The 19770-nt window shown below is 39.7% G+C and overlaps 1 protein-coding gene across 1 annotated transcript in view; it reads right to left on the bottom strand.

Annotated features, from left to right (window-relative positions):
• The window catches only part of TTN (titin), a 236560-nt gene that overhangs the window by 8887 nt on the left and 207903 nt on the right, over positions 1-19770 (bottom strand). Inside the window, exons 271-301 of the mRNA XM_053983149.1 lie at positions 19214-19510; positions 18527-19114; positions 18128-18430; positions 17706-18002; positions 16972-17259; positions 16586-16885; positions 16185-16487; positions 15719-16024; positions 13802-15568; positions 13410-13706; positions 12565-12852; positions 12172-12471; positions 10026-12092; positions 9628-9930; positions 9240-9545; positions 8861-9151; positions 8428-8727; positions 8020-8325; positions 7466-7771; positions 7086-7367; positions 6212-6805; positions 5823-6110; positions 5401-5700; positions 4654-4956; positions 4072-4374; positions 3369-3953; positions 2931-3236; positions 2535-2834; positions 1717-2292; positions 1320-1625; positions 40-633 (exon numbers count right to left, since the gene is read on the bottom strand). Coding sequence (XP_053839124.1) covers positions 40-633; positions 1320-1625; positions 1717-2292; positions 2535-2834; positions 2931-3236; positions 3369-3953; positions 4072-4374; positions 4654-4956; positions 5401-5700; positions 5823-6110; positions 6212-6805; positions 7086-7367; positions 7466-7771; positions 8020-8325; positions 8428-8727; positions 8861-9151; positions 9240-9545; positions 9628-9930; positions 10026-12092; positions 12172-12471; positions 12565-12852; positions 13410-13706; positions 13802-15568; positions 15719-16024; positions 16185-16487; positions 16586-16885; positions 16972-17259; positions 17706-18002; positions 18128-18430; positions 18527-19114; positions 19214-19510 — 13950 coding nt within the window. The remainder of the gene's footprint in view (positions 1-39; positions 634-1319; positions 1626-1716; positions 2293-2534; positions 2835-2930; positions 3237-3368; positions 3954-4071; positions 4375-4653; positions 4957-5400; positions 5701-5822; positions 6111-6211; positions 6806-7085; positions 7368-7465; positions 7772-8019; positions 8326-8427; positions 8728-8860; positions 9152-9239; positions 9546-9627; positions 9931-10025; positions 12093-12171; positions 12472-12564; positions 12853-13409; positions 13707-13801; positions 15569-15718; positions 16025-16184; positions 16488-16585; positions 16886-16971; positions 17260-17705; positions 18003-18127; positions 18431-18526; positions 19115-19213; positions 19511-19770) is intronic.

Genomic DNA, 19770 nt, shown 5'->3' with positions numbered 1-19770 from the left:
AAAATTAATTTGTCTTGATTATCAAGACCCTTCATTCACCTTCAACATCCAGAGAGGCAGTGCCAGACACAGATCCTCCTTGGTTGGTAGCTCTAACTTGATATACTGTGGCATCATCATCTGTTACATTTGTGATGACCAGCTGGTAATATCCACCCTTGAATTCCTGTATCTTGATCTTTTCCCCATCTGGCATGATTTCTTTGCCCTGTCTGTACCACTTGACAATTGGCTTAGGATGACCAGTGACTTTGCAGACAAATGTGGCATTAGCTTGAAATTTCACATTCAGATTCCTTAATTCTTCCTTGAAATGTGGAGCTTTAATTGGTACATCAGATTTTGGAATGACTGGTTGGGATACCTCACTCCACTCACTTTCACCACCAAGATTTTCACATTTTACACGGAACTCATATTCAAGACCTTCAATAAGATCTTTCACAGAGTAGACTGTTTCACGGATTTCATCTGTTGTTACAGAAATCCACTTGTTTTGTTTTTTCTCACGCTTCTCAAGATAGTAAGTTCTAATCTTTGCACCGCCATCACTTGCAGGTGGTTTCCATGAGACAACGCAAGAATCCTTTGTGACAGCACTTGCTACTGGCTGGCCGGGTTGTCCTGGTTTTTCTGTAAAGAATAACAAAGTTCAAAAACTGAAGTGAGCTTGCCTTACTAATTAATTACAGGGTAGGCTGGTTTTGGCTGGGGTAGAGTTAACTTCCTTCACAATGGCTAATATGGGGCTGTGTTTTGGATTTGTGCTGAACACAAGGTTGATAATATGGAGATGTTTTTGTTATTGCTGAGCAGAGCTTACACAGAGCCAAGGCCTTTTCTGCTTTTCGTACTGCCGTGCTGGTGAGGAAGTTGGGGGTGCATCAAAAGGTAGGAGGAGAGACAGCCAGGACAGGTGAGCCCAACTGACCAAAGGGATATTCCAGACCATATGACACCATGCTCAGTATATAAAATGGGGGAAGGGTGGGATATTTGAAGTGATGGCATTTGTCTTCCCAAGCCACTGTTGCATGTGATGGGGGCCCTGCTCTCCTGGAGATGGCTGAACGCCTGTCTGCCCATGTGAAGCAGGAAATTAATTCCTTGTTTTGCATTGCTGGTGCACGCAGCTTTTGCCTTTCCTATTAAGCTGTTTTCATCTCAACCCAAGAGTTTTTCAGCTTTCACCCTTCTGATTCTCTCCCTGATACCACAGGTGGGGCAGTGATCAAACAGCTGTGTGGGGCTGGGCTGCTGGCTGGGTTTAAATGAAAACATGGGGGCATACAGACATTGATATTTTGGGCTCTACTTACCAAATGGAGGCTTTATAAAAACTACTGATGAGACCTCCAGTGCTTCACTAATGCCGTACATATTCTGAGCAGAAACACGGAAATAATAGCCTGCATTTTCAGTTAGGTTAACAATTCTACAGGTTGTGCCTGAAATACTTGAAGATACAAGTTGCCATTCTGCCCCTTCCTTGGCTTCACGTTTCTCTATGATGTAATTGGTTATCATTACACCTCCATCATCCTCTGGTGGTTTCCAGCTTATCACCACAGAATTCTTCAGTATAGACTCTATAACAATTGGTCCTACTGGTTTATCTGGTTTATCTGTACAAGAAAAAGCACAAAATTTTTATTTCTTTTTCCAGTCAATATTTGAGAAGATATTCCACAAAATACTGAAAAGAAAATTAATTACCTTGTATTTCCACATTAAGTACAGTGTCAACTGTTCCAAATGTGTTACTGAGTTGTACTTTGTACTTCCCAGCATGAGTCTTGTGCTGGACATTCTTAATAGCAAGATGAGTATACTGTTCTGTGTTCTCAATAGTAACTGTTTCTGATCCTCTCAAAGGTTTGTTGCCGTGGAACCAAGTTATTGCTGGTACTGGCCGGCCAATATACACAACATGAAGGCGGAGGGTGCCGCCTGCACCTGCGTAGTATTTCTCTTTCAATGGGAAGCCGGGGTGGAACTGAGGAGGAGCCTGCAATAATAACTTGCCACTAGTTTCAATTTCTCCAACATCATTGGTAGCCATACAAGTGTAGAGACCTTCATCCTCCTGTTCATCTGTCATTACTGTCAGTGTATGATTGCGTCCATCAGATGACATTTTGTATTTTCTGCTTTGTACCAGCTCTTTGCCAAAGCGGTACCATTTAATATCAGGCAAAGGTCTCCCAACAATCTGGCAAGTCAGCTGAGCTGCCTCACCCAGTTTAGTTGTAACATCCTGCATTTCTTTTTTTATGGCAGGTGCTTCTCCAGCTGTGACAAAGAAAATAAGAAGAAAATAATGATGATTACTATGAAATTTTCCTCTATTACTGTATTACTGGAAATTAATTTTCATTTATACTTGATCCTCTTGAGAGACTGTCCTTTGGGATAGTCATGTTAGCAAATATCATGTAAAACAAATAGGCAGCATGTTGAATGCAGCACCATGGTTTATGACACAGCAAATTACAACAATATCACAGCAAATGTGACAATTAATTTTTGCTTACATGTTAATTTAGTTTTCACTGCCATAGCAGTCCTTCGAGGTCTGCTGAGGCCAGTCTGATTTTCTGCAAAAACACGGAACTCATATTCTGTGGCCTCTAATAAACCTCCTACTGTAAACTGCCTGTCCTTGATGCATTCCTTATTGCATTTTTTCCAGGTGCTTTCTCCAGACTGGCGATATTCAACCCAATAGCCAAGGATCTCTTTGCCACCATCACTTTCAGGTCGTTCCCATTCTAATGTAATGCTGTCCTTAAAGATAGAAGTGATCTCAATTTCTCCAGGTTGGCTTGGTTTGTCTGAAAATTAAAATAAATTAAAACAGAAAATCAGTTTTTCTCTAAATGTCATTAAGCTGCTCTTCAAAAGATCTGTTAATGTGGACATTATCTTACCGAATGGATCCTTGCATACAACTGGTTCAGAAGCAGGACTTGCTTCACTTTCACCAATGTCATTTTGAGCAATGACACGGAACTGATATTCAGCATCTGGAACAAGTCCTGTGACTGTGTACATTGTAGTGGTAATCTGTGTCTTATTATGCCGGACCCATTTTTCTGTAGATGTCTCTTTACGTTCAATATAGTAGCCAGTTACACGAGAACCACCATCATCTTTAGGTCTGGACCAGGACAAGTTGACAGAACTCTTTGTAACATCAAGTACTTCAGGTGGGTTGTTTGGAGGCTCTGGTGGATCTGTTAATAATGATAATAATAATAATAATGATGAAAAAATGACAGTGACATAGCATTAATATTTCTGCATATAATGTTGTATAATATAGTAATTAATTTCTTTTTTTTTTTTGAGTCTAAAAGAAAGCTTACTTAGAGGTGTCTTTGGTACTGCTGGTTCTTCAGATTTGAGAGATTTGCTAATACCAAAATGGTTTTCAGCAGAAACACGGAAGTGATATTCCACATTTTCTTTGAGTCCTTTCACCACTAGTGATGTCCCTTTCACTCTAGAGTCAACAGTGTACCAGGCAGTCTTCGGTACTTCTCTTCTCTCAACAATATAACCCAGGATATCTGCGCCACCATCATCTGTAGGAGGTCTCCAGCTTACTCTGACAGAACGAGCTTGTATATCATCATACTCAAGTGGTCCTTCTGGTGGATTTGGAATGCCAATCACTCTGACTTTAATGTACACGGCTTTCTTGCCACACTTGTTTTCAAGTACCAAATCATAGGTGCCTGAATCTTCTCTTTCTGCATCTTTGATCACAAGTTCTGTGTGAGTCTCAGAAGTTGCAATCATGGCCCTCTTGCTGATGTCCTGTCCTTCTTTTGTCCATTTGCACACTGGGATGGGCTTACCCTTAATGGGTATTGTAAGCCTGATTACTCCTCCTTGTCTCACCATGAGACCTTCTTGGTATTTTTCATCAAGTTCGTAGTCAGGATATTCTGTAAACAAAAATAACATGTCATGCTGTGTTATTCTACAGATGATATCATACTTGCTTTAGGCAAAAAAAAAATTTTAGGACAGCTTTCAACAAGAGCTAAGGCTTGAAATGCTTACCAAGCATTTCTGTAATTTTGACTGTTCCTGGCACTTCAGCAGGTTCTCCTGGCCCACCTGCATTACAGGCTAGCACTCTGAATCTGTACTCTGCACCCTGAGGAAGATGTGTCAAGGTGTATTCCCGAATCTTGGTTGGTGTAGTATTGCATTTGGTCCATTCAAATTGATCAACCTTCTGCATCTCAATTAAATAGCCAGTAACTTTAGAACCACCTTCATCTTCTGGTGGACTCCAAGCCAGGGAGACAGATGTTCTTGTCGTATCAGTGACTCTTGGATTCTGAGGTTTGCCTGGAGGAGCTGGAAGAGAAGATCAGATAGGCAGGTGGGATTTGTTTCTATGAATATTCAAAAGATGAAATAAATGCTAACTTGCAACTTACAATCTGTAATAAGTCTATAGTGAATTGAAAAAGGAAAACTTTGAATTAAAGATTTTCACTAATATTTTCTTTGTTTTCTCCAGTCAGAATCTCTTTTATTAATATACCCAGAAAAACTTCCAAATTAGAATTAATTCTACCATAATGTCATTCCCTTCTACCATCATGAGCTTAATCTTTGTAGGAAATTCGTTACCAATTGGATCTCTGGCAACAGCAGACTTGGAAGGACGGCTGGGTTTCCCAGTGCCTCTGGCATTGATTGCTGTAACCCGGTGTTCATATTCTAATCCTTCAACCAACCCAGTGGAACGGTAACGAGTCATGGTGACTGGAACTTTATTTACACGGATCCATCTATCTGCTCTAACTTCTTTGCGTTCCACAATATAACCAGTAATCTGTGAGTCACCATCATCTTCTGGAGGATACCAAGTCAATGTCATGCCATCTCGAGAGATATCAAACACTTCTGGAGTGCCAGGAGGACCAGGAATACCTGTAAAAACATGACATGGAATCAGTGAAGAAAGTGTCAGATGACTTTACACACTAGTAGGATGTGACATACTATGAATAACAATGTAACATGAAACTCTTTTATTAGCAATTTCCTAGGTAATTTACAAATCAGGTCAGTGAAAAACTTCTTGTTTTGTAATGGAGTAAAGCAATTTTTAAAGATTGATGGTAGACCTGAGCAGAAAACTCAAGTTTACCATCCACGTTCTTTGCAGCACATCTGTAATACCTATACTGATTTATGGATGTCATTTTTCCTCTGGAAAATAACACAATTACTGTGGATCATAATGTACAATTTTATCCGGCAAAAGGAAGTAGCAACATCTAGAAAATTCTAGTATATGTGTGGACATATAGGCCCATTTAAACATATATTTTTAATTTTAAAGACAGAGAATGAAGAAAAATTCAGACTTACGGATTCTGCTCTTGCATTCTATAATTTCAGACTGCAGGTAAGATCCAATCCCAAAGCGGTTTGTAGCAGCTACACGGAACACATATTCTGCACCTTCAACAAGTCTGGTGAACTTAAATGTTGTCCTGGTTACTGACTCTGAAACTGGCAGCCATCCAGGACGGTGAGCATCACGCTGTTCTACCACATATCCACTAAGGGCAGCTCCACCATCTAGCTCAGGAGGCTCCCAGGAAATGGTTACATAATTTGCATCAATTTCATCAATTCTGATAGGTCCAACAGGTGGTCCGGGCTTGTCTAGGGGGAAAAAAAAAATCAGAAAAGAAGCTTACAAAACAGGTGCAAAAAAAGGATCATATTTCTCATGTAAAAGTTTAAATAGAGGAAGGTCATGGACAATTATTTTGATGAACTCTTACCAAGGATTATAACCTTTACTGTATCAGTAACTGTTCCAGTTGTGTTCTTCAGTTCAAGTGTATACTCCCCTGTGTCATGTATGGTGGTCTCACGCACGGTTAATTTGGCCATTTTGGCAGCAGTTTCCATTTTGATGCGTTCTGATTCTTTTAGTTTAGAACCAGCAAAGAACCAAGATACAGTTGGAGGTGGTCGTCCTTCAATTGGAATGGCTAATTCAATAGGCTTGCCAGCAGGTACGTGGATTGTCTTCTGAGGTATTCCAGTGAAGTCAATTGTTGGTAGAACTAAGGAAAGCAAATAATTGATATTTTAAATATCTGTTTTGTAACTATCACATTCATTTGCTGTAAGCTTGACCCTATTGTTTTCAACAGTAGACACCTACCTTTTCGGTCTTGAACTGTCACAGCTGTGACAGTCTCGCGTGGTTCTGACACGCCCTTCTGATTCTGTGCTCTGACCCTGAACAAGTACTGTTCACCTTCATTGAGAGAGATAATGGTATGCTCGTAGATGGTAGGCTTCAACGTCACTACCTTCAACCATCTTTCTGTTCCAGCTTTGCTGGCCTCAATGACATAGCCAGTCAATCTGCTGCCACCATCATGCAATGGTTTCTCCCAAGCAAGAGTAACAGTTGATTTAGTGGTGTCAATCACTTCAAGTTTTTGTGGTACCATGGGGACATCAGATACCAGTACTGCATCAGATGTTTCACAGCCTTCACCAATGCCGTAAATATTTTCTGGGAGTACTCTGAAATAATACAAAGCTCCTTCCAGAAGTCCAGTAACTCTGTAAAATGTCTTGCTGCATTTGGTAGTGACAGTCTTGTAAGCTCTCATGGACGCTTCACGTTTCTCAATTATGTAATTGCTGACTGGGGCTCCACCATCAATGACTGGAATGTCCCAAGTAAGTGTCACAGAATCTTTTGATACTTCCTTAACTCTCACTGCAGGTGGTGGACCAGGAGTGTCTAAAACAAACAAACAAAAATAATTTTTTTTTCCTTTTTGCATCCTTTCATTTTACAGTCAATGACTACTTCTGCATAAAACAGAAATGCTGGGGTTTGAATTATAAACTAGCACAGCTCCAGAAACTATGTATTTTCCTTTGAATTAGATTGTTTATCTGAATTCTCATTCTCATGTTATTTAAAATGCAAGCTTCCTTTGGAAATAAATGACACTTATTTGTGAGAAATGAACATGCAGAGTGTTGTAATGCTTATATACAATTGTAGCAGTACTTACCATACACTTTCACAGAAATAGTTGCAGATTTTTTTCCTGATTGATTTTCAGCCTCAATGATGTATTTCCCAGCATCATACCGATTAACTTTATCCACAATAAGCAGAGTGTAGCTGTCTGTAGTATCAATAATACCTCGACTTACAAGGTCAACACCCTGTTTGCTCCATGTGATTACAGGAGCAGGTCTGCCAGATACAGAGACCATTAGGCGCAGGGAACCACCAGCTCTGACTGTAACTGTCTTCTTCAGATCATCAGCAAGCTCAAGTTCAGGTGTTTCTAATGAAGGGTATAAGAAATATGGAATTAGTTAATCTTATAAAAGTCCTAAAGGAAAATATAATTTCCTTAAAATATATATTAGGATTTCAAATTACCTATTCTTTCCACAGGTTCAATTTCTGCTGATGATTCACTAAATTCACTCATACCATTCACGTTTGTTGCAGCAACTCGGAATTGGTATTTCTGGTTTGTTTTAAGACCCGTCACGGTGAACTCAGCATTCCTCAGAGTGGCGGTTGTATGTGCTCGATACCACTGTTCACTACCTTCTTCTTTCATTTCAAGAACATAGCCTAAGAGGTCAGCACCGCCATCATATGTAGGCTTTGACCATGCTAAACTTATGCTGTGCATTGTAGTATCCACAACTCTTGGAACTGAAGGTGAAGCAGGAGTGTCTTTGAAAAAGAAGAAAGTGCATTTTATATTGGTGCAGAAAACATTTTACAGTTAAAACCAATTTCCAGACAGCTAATTCCAGGAAATGCATTTAATATGAACAATAGCTGTTTTTAAGTTATTCCAATACTATCTACTTCAGTGAGTTTATGTGTGGTTATGGGTTTCTTAGTTAAAGTGTCAATGTGAATTTATGCTCCATTATTATAAATAAATATTAAAACATTTTTTAAATATAGAAACTTACATGATGGTTCTTTACATAACATGTATTGTGAAGCTTCACTAGGTTCACTGTTTCCAGCAGCATTCACTGCAGTGACACGGAATTGGTACTGGCTCCCTTCCATGAGACCAGTGACTTTCAGTCTGGTGTCATAAATGGTATAATCTCTATTCACTCGTGTCCAGCGCAGACTTTTCCTTTCACGTTTGTCCACAAGATAGTCCTTAATCTCACTGCCACCATCTGATTCTGGTTTCGACCACTGAATAATGATATGCTCCTTGCCGACACTCACTTCTTCAGGAGCACCAGGTTGTGTTGGAATAGCTATTTTATTAAAAAGTGAGAAAAAAGAAATTGTTCAACGCATTGTTTATCCATGAGAATTATTCCACAAATTCTGATGCAGAATGGAAGGCAGTAACTCACTGAAAGCATTCCTGGCAATCACAGTTTCTGATTCAAGTGGAACACCTGGTCCATATTTGTTGACAGCTCTCACACGGAAAATGTATTCATTATTTTTAATAAGTTTTGTTACTACAGTTGATAAAGTCTGGCATTCAGCCTCAACAATCACCCAGTGAAGTCTGCTGGTTTCACGCCTTTCTATGATGTAGTGAGTGATTTCTGCACCTCCATCTTCCTCAGGAATGTTCCATGCCAGAGTACATTTCTCTTCTGTTACTCTGCTAACTGTGATTTTGCCTGCACATGGACCTGGTGAATCTGTAGGAATCAAAAATAAATACTGTTATTAGTGGCTAAGGGAAAGCATCTTATTCTTATCTTAATCAGCATTTAAAAGAATGCTGATTTTTTTCAGTATTCTAAGTATTAATACTAATCACGGGATACATACCAAGCACTTTGACAAGAACAGAAATTTGTTTCATCCCACTGGCATTTTTAACTGTTAGGGTATATTTTCCACTATCACTTCTGTCACAGAACTTGATAATTGCAATAGCTCGTTTGCTGGTATATTGCAGAGATATCTTTTCACATAGCTCCAGCTCCCTGTCACCTTTGGACCAGAAGACTTTTGGTTCTGGTTTTCCACCAACGGCTGCATCAAGAACAAGATCTGATCCAGCCCTAATGCTCAAAACTTCTCCCTGGAGTCTGGCATCAAGTTCAGCCTTTGGTGGTGCTGGAAAAAGAGATTTGAAAAAAAATTACATGACAGTACTAAAACTAGAACATTATGTTTTTAATTGTTCCAAGTAAATATTCCTTACTGTATTCATCTTTGCAAATGACAGCACCGGTTGACTCAGATCCTTTGCTAATCACACCAGCAGCATTCTTTGCTAGTACACGGAATTCATAGGCTTCATCTTCACTAAGAGCTGTCACAGTAAAAAAGTTTTCTGAGACAATGGTATAATTGCATTTCAGCCAACGTCCATCACCAGATTCGTTATATGGTTTGCGCTCAATAATATATCCTATTATTTTGCTTCCACCATCATAAAGTGGAGGTGACCAGCTCAGTGACACTGTAGATCTGGTGACATCTGTTACTTCTGGTCTTCCTGGTGGATCTGGAGGAATAAAGCAGAAAAAATGAGAAATGCAATCCTATTTTAGTTTAAATAACAACATAACTCTAAAAGTAATACTTACCAACTGGATTTTGAGCCACTACAGGTCTGGAAGCTTCACTAGCTTTGCTAACACCTGCAGCATTTAGAGCATAGGTTCTGAATTGATATTCTAGGCCTTCCACCAACCCTGTGACTTTATAATTGCAGTCACAGCATGGTACTTTGTTCTCCTTCACCCAAAGGATGGTGTTGCGCTCCTTCTTTTCCACCCAGTATCCAATGACTTTGCTACCACCATCATGATAGGGTTCCTCCCAGCGAATGGCCATGGCACTTGCAGACACAGAATAGACTTCTGGCCTTGAGGGTGGGCTTGGTGGGACTAAACAGGAAAAAGATGGGGAGGAAAATGTTAGTAATTATAAATACCTCAGTCAGAAGAAAATAACAGATCTTGAGAACTCGTGTTTCACTCACCAAATGGATGCTCAGCAACTACTGTTTTTGATTCAACTGGCTTGCTGACACCAAATCTATTTTCTGAGCTTACTCGGAAACTGTACTCTTGGTATTTTGTGAGATGACTGACTTTGATCTGTGTGCGTTTCACACTGGAATTCACCAGCTGCCATGCTGTTGTGCCAGATTCACGTTTCTCTACAATGTAGTTTGTAATGTCACTGCCACCATCATCTTCAGGTTCTTTCCAGGTCAACACACAGGACTCAGCAGATACAGACGATATTTCAATTGGGCCAGTGACAGGACCTGGCCTTCCTATGACTACCACTGTGACAGTAAATGTTTTCACACCAGCAGTGTTCTCAAGTGTAAGGTAGTATTTACCAGAGTCACCTCTCATACTGTCTTTTACAGTCAGTGTGGTTCGGTCTTTTGTTGTCTTGATGGTCACTCTTTCAGTTTCCTTCAGCCTCATCTCTTCAAGTTTCCATGTCACTTTTGGAGCTGGGCGCCCACTGATTGGTATATCAATAGTAAAGGTGCTTCCAGCCTTGCATGTAATAAGCTGTCTGCTTATGTCACTGAGATCTGCTGTTGGCTCAATCTGTGGCTCCTTAACGATAACAGAAGAGAAAGCTTCTCTTGGCTCACTGTAGCCAGCATCATTCTTTGCCTTGACCCGGAACTCATATTCTGTGTTCTCCACAAGGCCTTCAACGGTGAAAGTAAGTTGCTTGGTTTGTCCAGCTCCAGTCCAGGAATCAGATCCTTTTTGTTTCATTTCAAGAAGGTATCCAGTAATACGGCTACCACCATCATGATCTGGTTTAAGCCAAGCTAAAACTACGGAAGATTTGGTTGTATCAACAATATCTAGTCTCTTAGGTGGAGCAGGTTCTTCTGTGGCCACAACTGGTTCTGTTAATTCACAAGGTTCGCCTACACCATACTCATTTTCTGCTGATACTCGGTAGTAATATGGCATACCTTCTGCGAGATCTGTGACCTTAAAGATTTGTCGAGTGCATTTTGAACTCACTACTTGCCAGCTACGACGACTTGCTTCACGTTTTTCCACAACGTAGTGGTGGATACGAGAACCTCCATCCAGAACAGGAGCATCCCACATTAAAGTAATAGATGTTCGAGTCACATCTTTAAATGTAATAGGACCTGGTGGACCAGGTGTGTCCAAAACCTTGACAGTAAATGTAATAGACTTGCTTCCACTGTTGTTTTCCACAGTAAAGACATACTTGCCAGCATCATTTCTATTGCATTCCTCTACAGTCAATGTGCTGAATGAATCAGTTGTTTGAATGTCAGCACGCAAACTAAGATTAGCATCTGCTTTGGACCACACCGCAGTAGGAACTGGCCTTCCAGAGAAGGCAATAAATAGACGAATGCTTGCACCTGCTCTTACAATATGAGTCTGCTTGAAGTTTGCATCAATATCAATTTCAGGTGCAGAAAGCCTGTCCACGGTTTGGACTGAAGCCGGAACTTCGCAACTTTCTCCTCTGCCAGCACCATTGACAGCACTAACTCTGAATTTATAGTGTTCTCCTGCCTCCAAATCAACAACGGTATATTTAGTAGCAATAACAGTCTCTGCATTGACTTTCTGCCATGCTTCAAGATCAGCTTTGCACATCTCAATGATGTATCCAATTATTTCCATGCCTCCATCAAAAACTGGCTTTGTCCACTCTAAGCTTACACTAGTCTTTGATGTGTCTGTCACTTTTACAACATTAGGAGCACTTGGTGGGCTGACTGGCTCTCTGCATTTAATCAGCTTTGAAACATCACTTGGAGGTCCAACCCCCGCAGCATTTTCAGCCATGACATGGAACTCATACTCATTGCCTTCAATAAGGCCAGTTACTCTGTATCTGTTCTCAGTAATGGGCCTCTTACTGGATACTTTAACCCAGCGCATGCTCTTCTTTTCTCTTCTTTCAAGAATGTACTCATTTATCTCGCTTCCACCATCTGACTCTGGTCTTGCCCATGTAAGTGTGATACTGTCTCCTGTTACATTGGTAGGCTCTGGAGTTCCTGGTGCATCAGGGAGAGCTACAAAAAAGAAAAATGTCATTAGAAGGACAAGATGGTAACTCCATGGATATTTGTGCAGAATGAAGTGGAAACTTACTGTAAGGTATTTGTGCGATAACTGGATCAGACTCCAATGGTCTGCCGACTCCAAATTTGTTCACTGCAGAGACACGGAACTGATACTCATTGCCCTTAATTAATTTAAGTGCTGTATAGCTGCAAGCTTCACATTTATCTTCAACTAATGCCCAAGCAATCCTGCTGGTTTCACGTTTTTCAATTATGTAGTGAGAAATAGAAGCACAGCCATCATTAGCTGGAGGCTCCCACCATAATGTGACTTTTTCTCCAGTGATGTTTGTGAATCGTATTGGTCCACCAACTTTTCCTGGTGTGTCTGCAATTTCAAAGGTTCAGAGTTACAATTTGCTGACACTCAGAATAAAATACTATTTTTAAAAAAGCTTGCTGAAAGTGCTTGGTGCAGTACCTTGTACTCTGATGGTAATATCTTCTCGTTTAGTGCCTGATGCATTTTTGGCTTCTACTGTGTACACTCCACGATGTTCCCGGACAGCATCTCTAATGAAGATTGTACTATATCCAATAGCTGTAGTTATTTCTATATTCATAATTTTATCAATCTCTTTACCATCCTTAAACCATGTCACTTTAGGTACTGGACGTCCTTTGATTAGAGCTTTAAGTCTAATGCTCTCTCCAGCTTTAACAGTAAGGCCTTCAAAGTGTTCAGCACCAAATTCAATTGTTGGAGCAACTAAAAAAGGAAAATATAAATCAATTTCCGTATAGCTAAATATTTTTCTGATACTCTTCTAAATGTACTAATTATAAAAGACTGTGATATATAAAATTATTTCACTTACAAAATGGCATTCTCTAAATAGCAGTTATTTTATGAATGATAAACTTATTTTTCCTGTAAGTATCCATAAGTGCATCATATATATATTTGCACATATATAAAGGTGAAAGATACGGTTAATATGTGGTGTTAATAGTATGCCAAGCAACCTGAGGCACATTTTAATTTTGAAATTATTCAGTGCATTGGAATATTACAGTCCATGCCTTCTTTCCAATTTTGTCACTGCTGCTTATCCAAGAGCAATGTAGCAATTGATTATGTATGTCTGCCAGATTTGTGTCTTTAATTTAGACCTTCCCACATTGGAGTATGAACATAAATGTTCTGAATAGACTTGGGAGGACCTCAGTCACAAGTCCTTTGCCCCTTGGCTTCCCACTTCCCATCAGTACAGCCAGAAACTTTATCTGGCTTCAATACCCAAGCATATTAAAAAAAATTCTTACCGTTTTCATCTCTGGTCATGATATAGCCTGAAGACTGTGAAGGTGGGCTGATTGTACCAACAGCATTTCTTGCAAGCACTCTGAATTCATATCGGTCACCTGGACTGAGCCCTGTAACTGTATATTGGCACTCACTGACATCAGTAAAGTTACACCTGAGCCAACGGTCTGCACTTCCTTGCCGTTTCTCAATGCTGTAAGCCACAATCTTACTGCCTCCATCACGCAGCGGGGGGTTCCATTTCAGGGTGATTGTTTCCCTGGTAACATCAATGTAATCAGGAGTACCAGGTGGGTCTGAAAGGAAAATAATGAAGATTTATTTTTATTACTGCTCACAATAATCTACAAGAACAGAATTTTCTTGGATGAATGTATAATCATTCACTTACCCACTGGAGAGACTGCCAAAGTAAATTTGCTTGGCTCACTGGCTCGGCTTAGACCTGCAGCGTTTTCAGCATATACTTGGAATTGGTAATCCAGGCCTTCAAGCAGTCCAGTAATCCTGTATTCTCTGTTAGATATTAATGCAACATTAACTTTCTGCCACAAAATACTGTTTCTTTCCTTCTTTTCAACATGGTATCCCATAATCTCTGAACCACCGTCATAAACGGGAGCATCCCAAGAAATGCTCATTCCATCAGCAGTTACGTTGTATACAACAGGTTTGCCTGGGGCACCTGGGGGTTTAAACTGGTGCTTTGCCACAACATCTGCTGAGACAAGAGGTGGGCTCACTCCGTATCTGTTTTCTGCACGAACTCTAAACTGATATTCAGTATCTTTAACAAGGTTTGGTACTTTGAAGGTTGTTCTTGCAGCACTTGAACACACCAGCTTCCAGTTCATTTGTGATGTTTCTCTCTTCTCAATACTGTAGCCAGTAATTTCTCCTCCCCCATCATCATCAGGAGCCTCCCATGACAAAACTACACTATCTGCCTTGATTTCATCTATTCTTAAAGGTGCTTTTGGCCTAGATGGAGGACCAAGAGTGATTACAGTGATTGTGAATGACTTTCTGCAGACGACATTATCAAGAATTAAAGTATATTTGCCACCGTGCTCCTTTTTCACATTCTTGATACTTAAACTTATCTTGTTTTCAGTTTTCTTGAAACGAAGATGTTCTGTTTCTTTAAGAGGAAGGTTGTCCTTGAGCCAACTCATTGATGGATTAGGTTTACCTTTATAGGGCAATTCAGCATGCAGGTTATGTCCAATTCTTACTGCAATCTGACCTCCAGGAATATCAGAAAGGTCAGCCTCAGGTGTTATTATAAGTTCTTTCACAGTAATGGGTCCAACAGTAACAGAGTCACTCATGCCTTTTTCGTTTTTAGCAAAGACTCTGAATTCCATGACAGAAAGCTCTTTAAGTTTGTCAGCTACAAATTCACAGCTCTTGCTTGTGCCTGCGTATGTCCATTCTTTCTCTTCCTGAAGTTTCTTTTCGATAACATAGTCTGATATAATGCTACCACCATCATAGTCAGGTTTGCTCCACTGCAGTTTAACAGAACTCTTTGTAGAGTCTTTCATGGCTAGGTCTTTTACAGGTCCAGGTATGTCTGCAGCTTTCACTGGTTCAGTTGTCTCACAAGGTTCACCTAGTCCAATTTCATTTTCAGCAAGAACACGGAAAAAGAATGCAGTCTTTTCTGACAGGTTAGTCAGTTTAAAGGTGGTATGAGAACACTTTGTTGTAACAGTTGACCAGGCCCTCTTTGTAGCATCTCTTTTTTCAACAACATAATTTGTTATTTCAGAACCACCATTGATGAGAGGTGCCTCCCATACCAGCGTAACTGTGCCACGAGAAACATGCTTGAGCTGCAGCTTCTGGCATGCAGAAGGTGTGTCAAGTACTTTTACATTCACAAATGATGATTTTGCTTCTCCAACTCCATTTTCAATTGTAAGAACATATTTTCCTGTATCATTTCGTGTAACTTGAGGAATAATAAGTAGTGTAGATGATTCTGTGTTTTGGATGATATATCTTTCATCAGTCCCAAGATTTTTGTCACCCTTTCTCCATGTGACTGTTGGAGGAGGTCTTCCCTTGAATGGAATCATAATTTCCACATCTTCACCTGCTTTAGCGACAACAGATGTCCGAAGAGCAACATCCAGATCAATCTCTGGTGCCACTGTGGAAATAAATAAAAAAACAATAATACATACTTGGAATGTAAAACAAGAAATTATTAAAAAAAAAAAACAAAAAACCAACAACAAATAAAAAAAAAAAAAAACAAAACCCACACAGGAAAATGATAAATCACAAAGAAATACAGTACCAAGAATGTCTTTAGCTTGAACGGGTTCCGTCATTTCAATAGGTTCTCCTTGTCCAGCACAATTCATAGCAGATACACGGAAATAGTAATTAACACTTGGCTGAAGGTGGGATACAACATATTCAGTTGTTCTCACTTCTCCCTTGGTACTGACGACAGTCCATTCTTGCTCTTCACCTTCCCTCTTCTCCACCACATAGTGGGTAATTGGACTTCCTCCATCATAAGCAGGTTTAATCCAGCCAAGGGTAACAGATGTCTTGGTTGTATCCACAACTTTCAGCTTCGTTGGTGTGCCTGGCTTATCTGTAAATGACAGTTTATGGGGGAAAAAAACACCAATCAGAATCCCATTAATTGTAAGAGGAAGAAAATCTGCCCTCAGTTACGTTGGTACAATCCCACCCTAACTACTCATTTTCCATTGATTTCTAACCTATTGGAAGAAATGCACATTGAATCTTACCAACAGGATCTGCAGCTTTGTAGAAGTCAGAAGCCTCAGAGAACGGACCTGGTCCAGCTGCATTGACAGCACAAACTCGGAAATGATATTCGCTGTTTTCAGTCAGACCTGTTACTTTCTGTCTGGTGTCCCGAATAGTTTCTTTAGAGACCTTGAACCAACTCAAACTCTTCTTGTCACGTTTCTCCAGAAAATATCCTGATATTTCACTGCCTCCATCAACAGTGGGCCTACTCCAAACAACAGTCATAGAATTCTTGGTTATCTTTGTGACTTCTGGTGTACTAGGTGGTCCAGGTGTAACTGAATAAAAAATCGTATGTCAGTAAAACAGTGCTACTTACAAATAGCACATAAGACAATTCAGTTGTGTAAGTTATTTTATAGAACTTATTTCTTACCAAATGAATTTTTGGCTATAACGGGCTCAGATTCCAGTGGATCACCAATTCCAAACTTGTTCACACCACGGACACGGAACACATATTCATTTCCTTTGATTAGTTTTGTTGTAGTTATGATACATCCCTCCAGTTTTTCAGAAATTAAAGACCATACAACCCGACTTGTTTCCCGCTTTTCAACAACATAGTGTGTTATAGGTGCACCACCATCATCTGCTGGTGGGTCCCACATTATTGTAATCTTTTCAGCAGTGACTGTCTTAAACTGTATAGGTCCACTTGGAGGTCCTGGCTTGTCTGTGGAAGGCAGAAGAAGGAAGATGTTAAGTATTCACTACTGAATTATTGTTTAATAGCAAACACAGTTGCATCTCAAGACTTACCAAGTATCTGTACTCTAACATGGGCTGATGCTGAACCCATGGCATTCTTCAATTTTAATTCATAGGTGCCACTGTCGAGTCGATTTGCATCCTTGATGAGTATAGAAGCAAATTCTGTTGTGCTTTCAAAAGACACTAGTGCACTGGTTAGTACCTCATTGCCATTTTTGAACCATTCAATTGTGGGTATAGGCTTGCCTGAGATGCCTAGTTTTAGCTTAACTGAAGTTCCTGCTTTGTATTTCACCACTTCTGTATATTCTGGTGGCACATCGATTTCAGGTGCACCTTAAGAAAAAATAAGAATAAGTTAAAAACGTGTTTATTGTAGCCCTGTATTTAATAAAATCTCAAAATAATACTACCTTATTTAATCTAATAGTTAAAGGTATTTGATAAATACAGATCAAAGTAAGAGAGCATATATAACTTAAATAATAAACCTAGAATAAGTTAGAACTAATCCTATGAAGGAGAGACAATTACATGTATAAACACTTAAACCATGTGCAGACTTCTTTTGTTCAGAGAATAAAGATACAAGAAGACTTTAAAAATGGAGATACAGACAAAGATGCTCCTTACAATCTTGCCCAAAATCTCACAGTCAGTCATGCTTCTTGAATCACTGTAAACTAACCTTCCATATTTAAAAGACCATGAATCTACAAAACAGCACAGCCATTGTCCTAGTACACCAAAATTATATCATTATATCCTTGCAAAACACTTACCGTATGTATCAATACATGTGATAGGACCCACAACATCTGAGGGATTACTAATGGAACCAACAGCATTCTTTGCAAAGACCCGGAATTCATACTTGGAATTCTGTGTCAGGCCAGATACTGTGAACTGAGTCTCAATAACATTGGTGAAGCTAGCTTTTGTCCATCTGCCATCTGGAAGATCACGTTTTTCTACGATGTATCCAGTGATTTTGCTACCACCATCAAATGCTGGCTTCTGCCAGGAGAGAGTGATAGAGGTCTTGGAAATATCTGAGGCACGAACATTTCTTGGTGGTTCTGCAGAAGGAAACAAAATATTGCAATAATTAACAGCTATTTTGAATATTGTCTTATTGTACAGAACAGATTATCACAGGGGAAATAAAATGGTTGGGCTTCATTATTTTATGGAGAGTACATACCACAAGCATCAATTGCAAGGACTGGATCAGAAGGACGACTTGCTTTTCCAATGCCAGCTGCATTTTCTGCATAAACTCTAAATTCATAGATAAGGCCAGCGCTGATTGTGGTGACTTTGAAATGAGTGGTACGAATAAGGGTCTTGTTAGCCTTCTGCCATAATATGCTATTTCTGTCTTTCATTTCCAGGTGATATCCAATGATAGCATTGCCACCATTAGTGACTGGTTCATGCCATCCAACAGTAATACTCTCTCGGGTAACATTAGTGACCCATGGTGTAGAAGGAGGGCCCGGGGTAGCTGATGGTATCAAAAGAATTGATTGTTAACAAAATGATATTTTCAACATCAGAGCACTAAATCATCAATGTATACCATGAGAAACACTTTACTCACTGTAAGGAAGCTTGACAACCACACATTGCGAGTCTATGTGATCGCTGATGCCGAAGCGGTTCTCAGCTTTGATGCGGAATTGGTATTCTTCTCCTGTTGTGAGCCTCATAACTTTGATAACAGTTCTAGCAACAGTGGCAGACACTTCAGACCAAGCAGCAGTACTTGTTTCTCTTTTCAGTACAATATAGTTGGTAACCTGACTTCCACCATCATAAGCTGGTGGTTGCCATCTGAGTGTTACACTCTCTTCAGTAACATCACTAAGGACAACAGGACCAACAGGAGGACCAGGTCTATCCAGCACAACAATATTAACAAATGACTTTGTGGTGCCACTTGAGTTCGCAGCAGTAATGTCATATCTGCCAGCATCAGCAGCCACACTTTCTTTAAGGTTAATGATGAGACTTTCTGCAGTGGTTTCTGTGTGAAATCTCATGGTAGGTTTCAGTGCAACACCATCTCTAGACAGCGTCACCTTTGGCACTGGTTTTCCAGAAACTGGAATTTCAACTTTTAGATTTGATCCTGCTCGAACATATACAGTGTTATGAGGGAAGCCCTTCATGTCAATCTCAGGAGATTCTGCAAAACAAAACATTTCCAAACCATTAAAAGAATGTTCCATCTTTTAAAATATGAATGCAATTGAATGTAACTTTTGTCTCATGTCAGGAAGCATACCTAATTGTTCTTTAACTGTAACAGGGAGCAGTAGTTCCTTAGGATCACTTAAACCAGCTTGGTTTTCTGCAGACACTCTGAAGAAATAATCAACGTTTTCCTTAAGACCATGGACAACATGATGAGTTGTCTTTACAACTGCACACTTAACCCATTTTTGCTGTCCTTTCTCAAGAGCTTCAAGGAGGTAGCTAACAATTCTGCTTCCACCATCATGTTCTGGTTTTAGCCATGAAAGAGACACACTGTCCTTTGTGACGTTTGTTACTCCTAGCTTTTCTGGTGGGCTGGGTTTTTCTGAGAAAAAAAGTGCAACAGGTTAAGCAATATAGAAGATACTGACTTTTTGTATTAGCAATTACAAAGGAACACAATCTGGATCAAGAAAATGTGTTTTTAAACCAATTTGTATATTAGAAATATTTTAAGTAAAATCCAAGCAAAATTTAAAATTCAAGCTATTACTTAGCTCTTTTTTATTTGTAAAACCACAGACATACCTACAAAAATGATCTATTTTACTGTATGCAGATTTAAAGCTTTTGACATTATTTTGA

This window comes from Vidua macroura, chromosome 7 (genome assembly GCF_024509145.1).
Source record: "Vidua macroura isolate BioBank_ID:100142 chromosome 7, ASM2450914v1, whole genome shotgun sequence".
In the NCBI taxonomy this organism is placed as follows: domain Eukaryota; kingdom Metazoa; phylum Chordata; class Aves; order Passeriformes; family Viduidae; genus Vidua; species Vidua macroura.
This window is presented reverse-complemented; position numbering and strand designations above follow the sequence as displayed.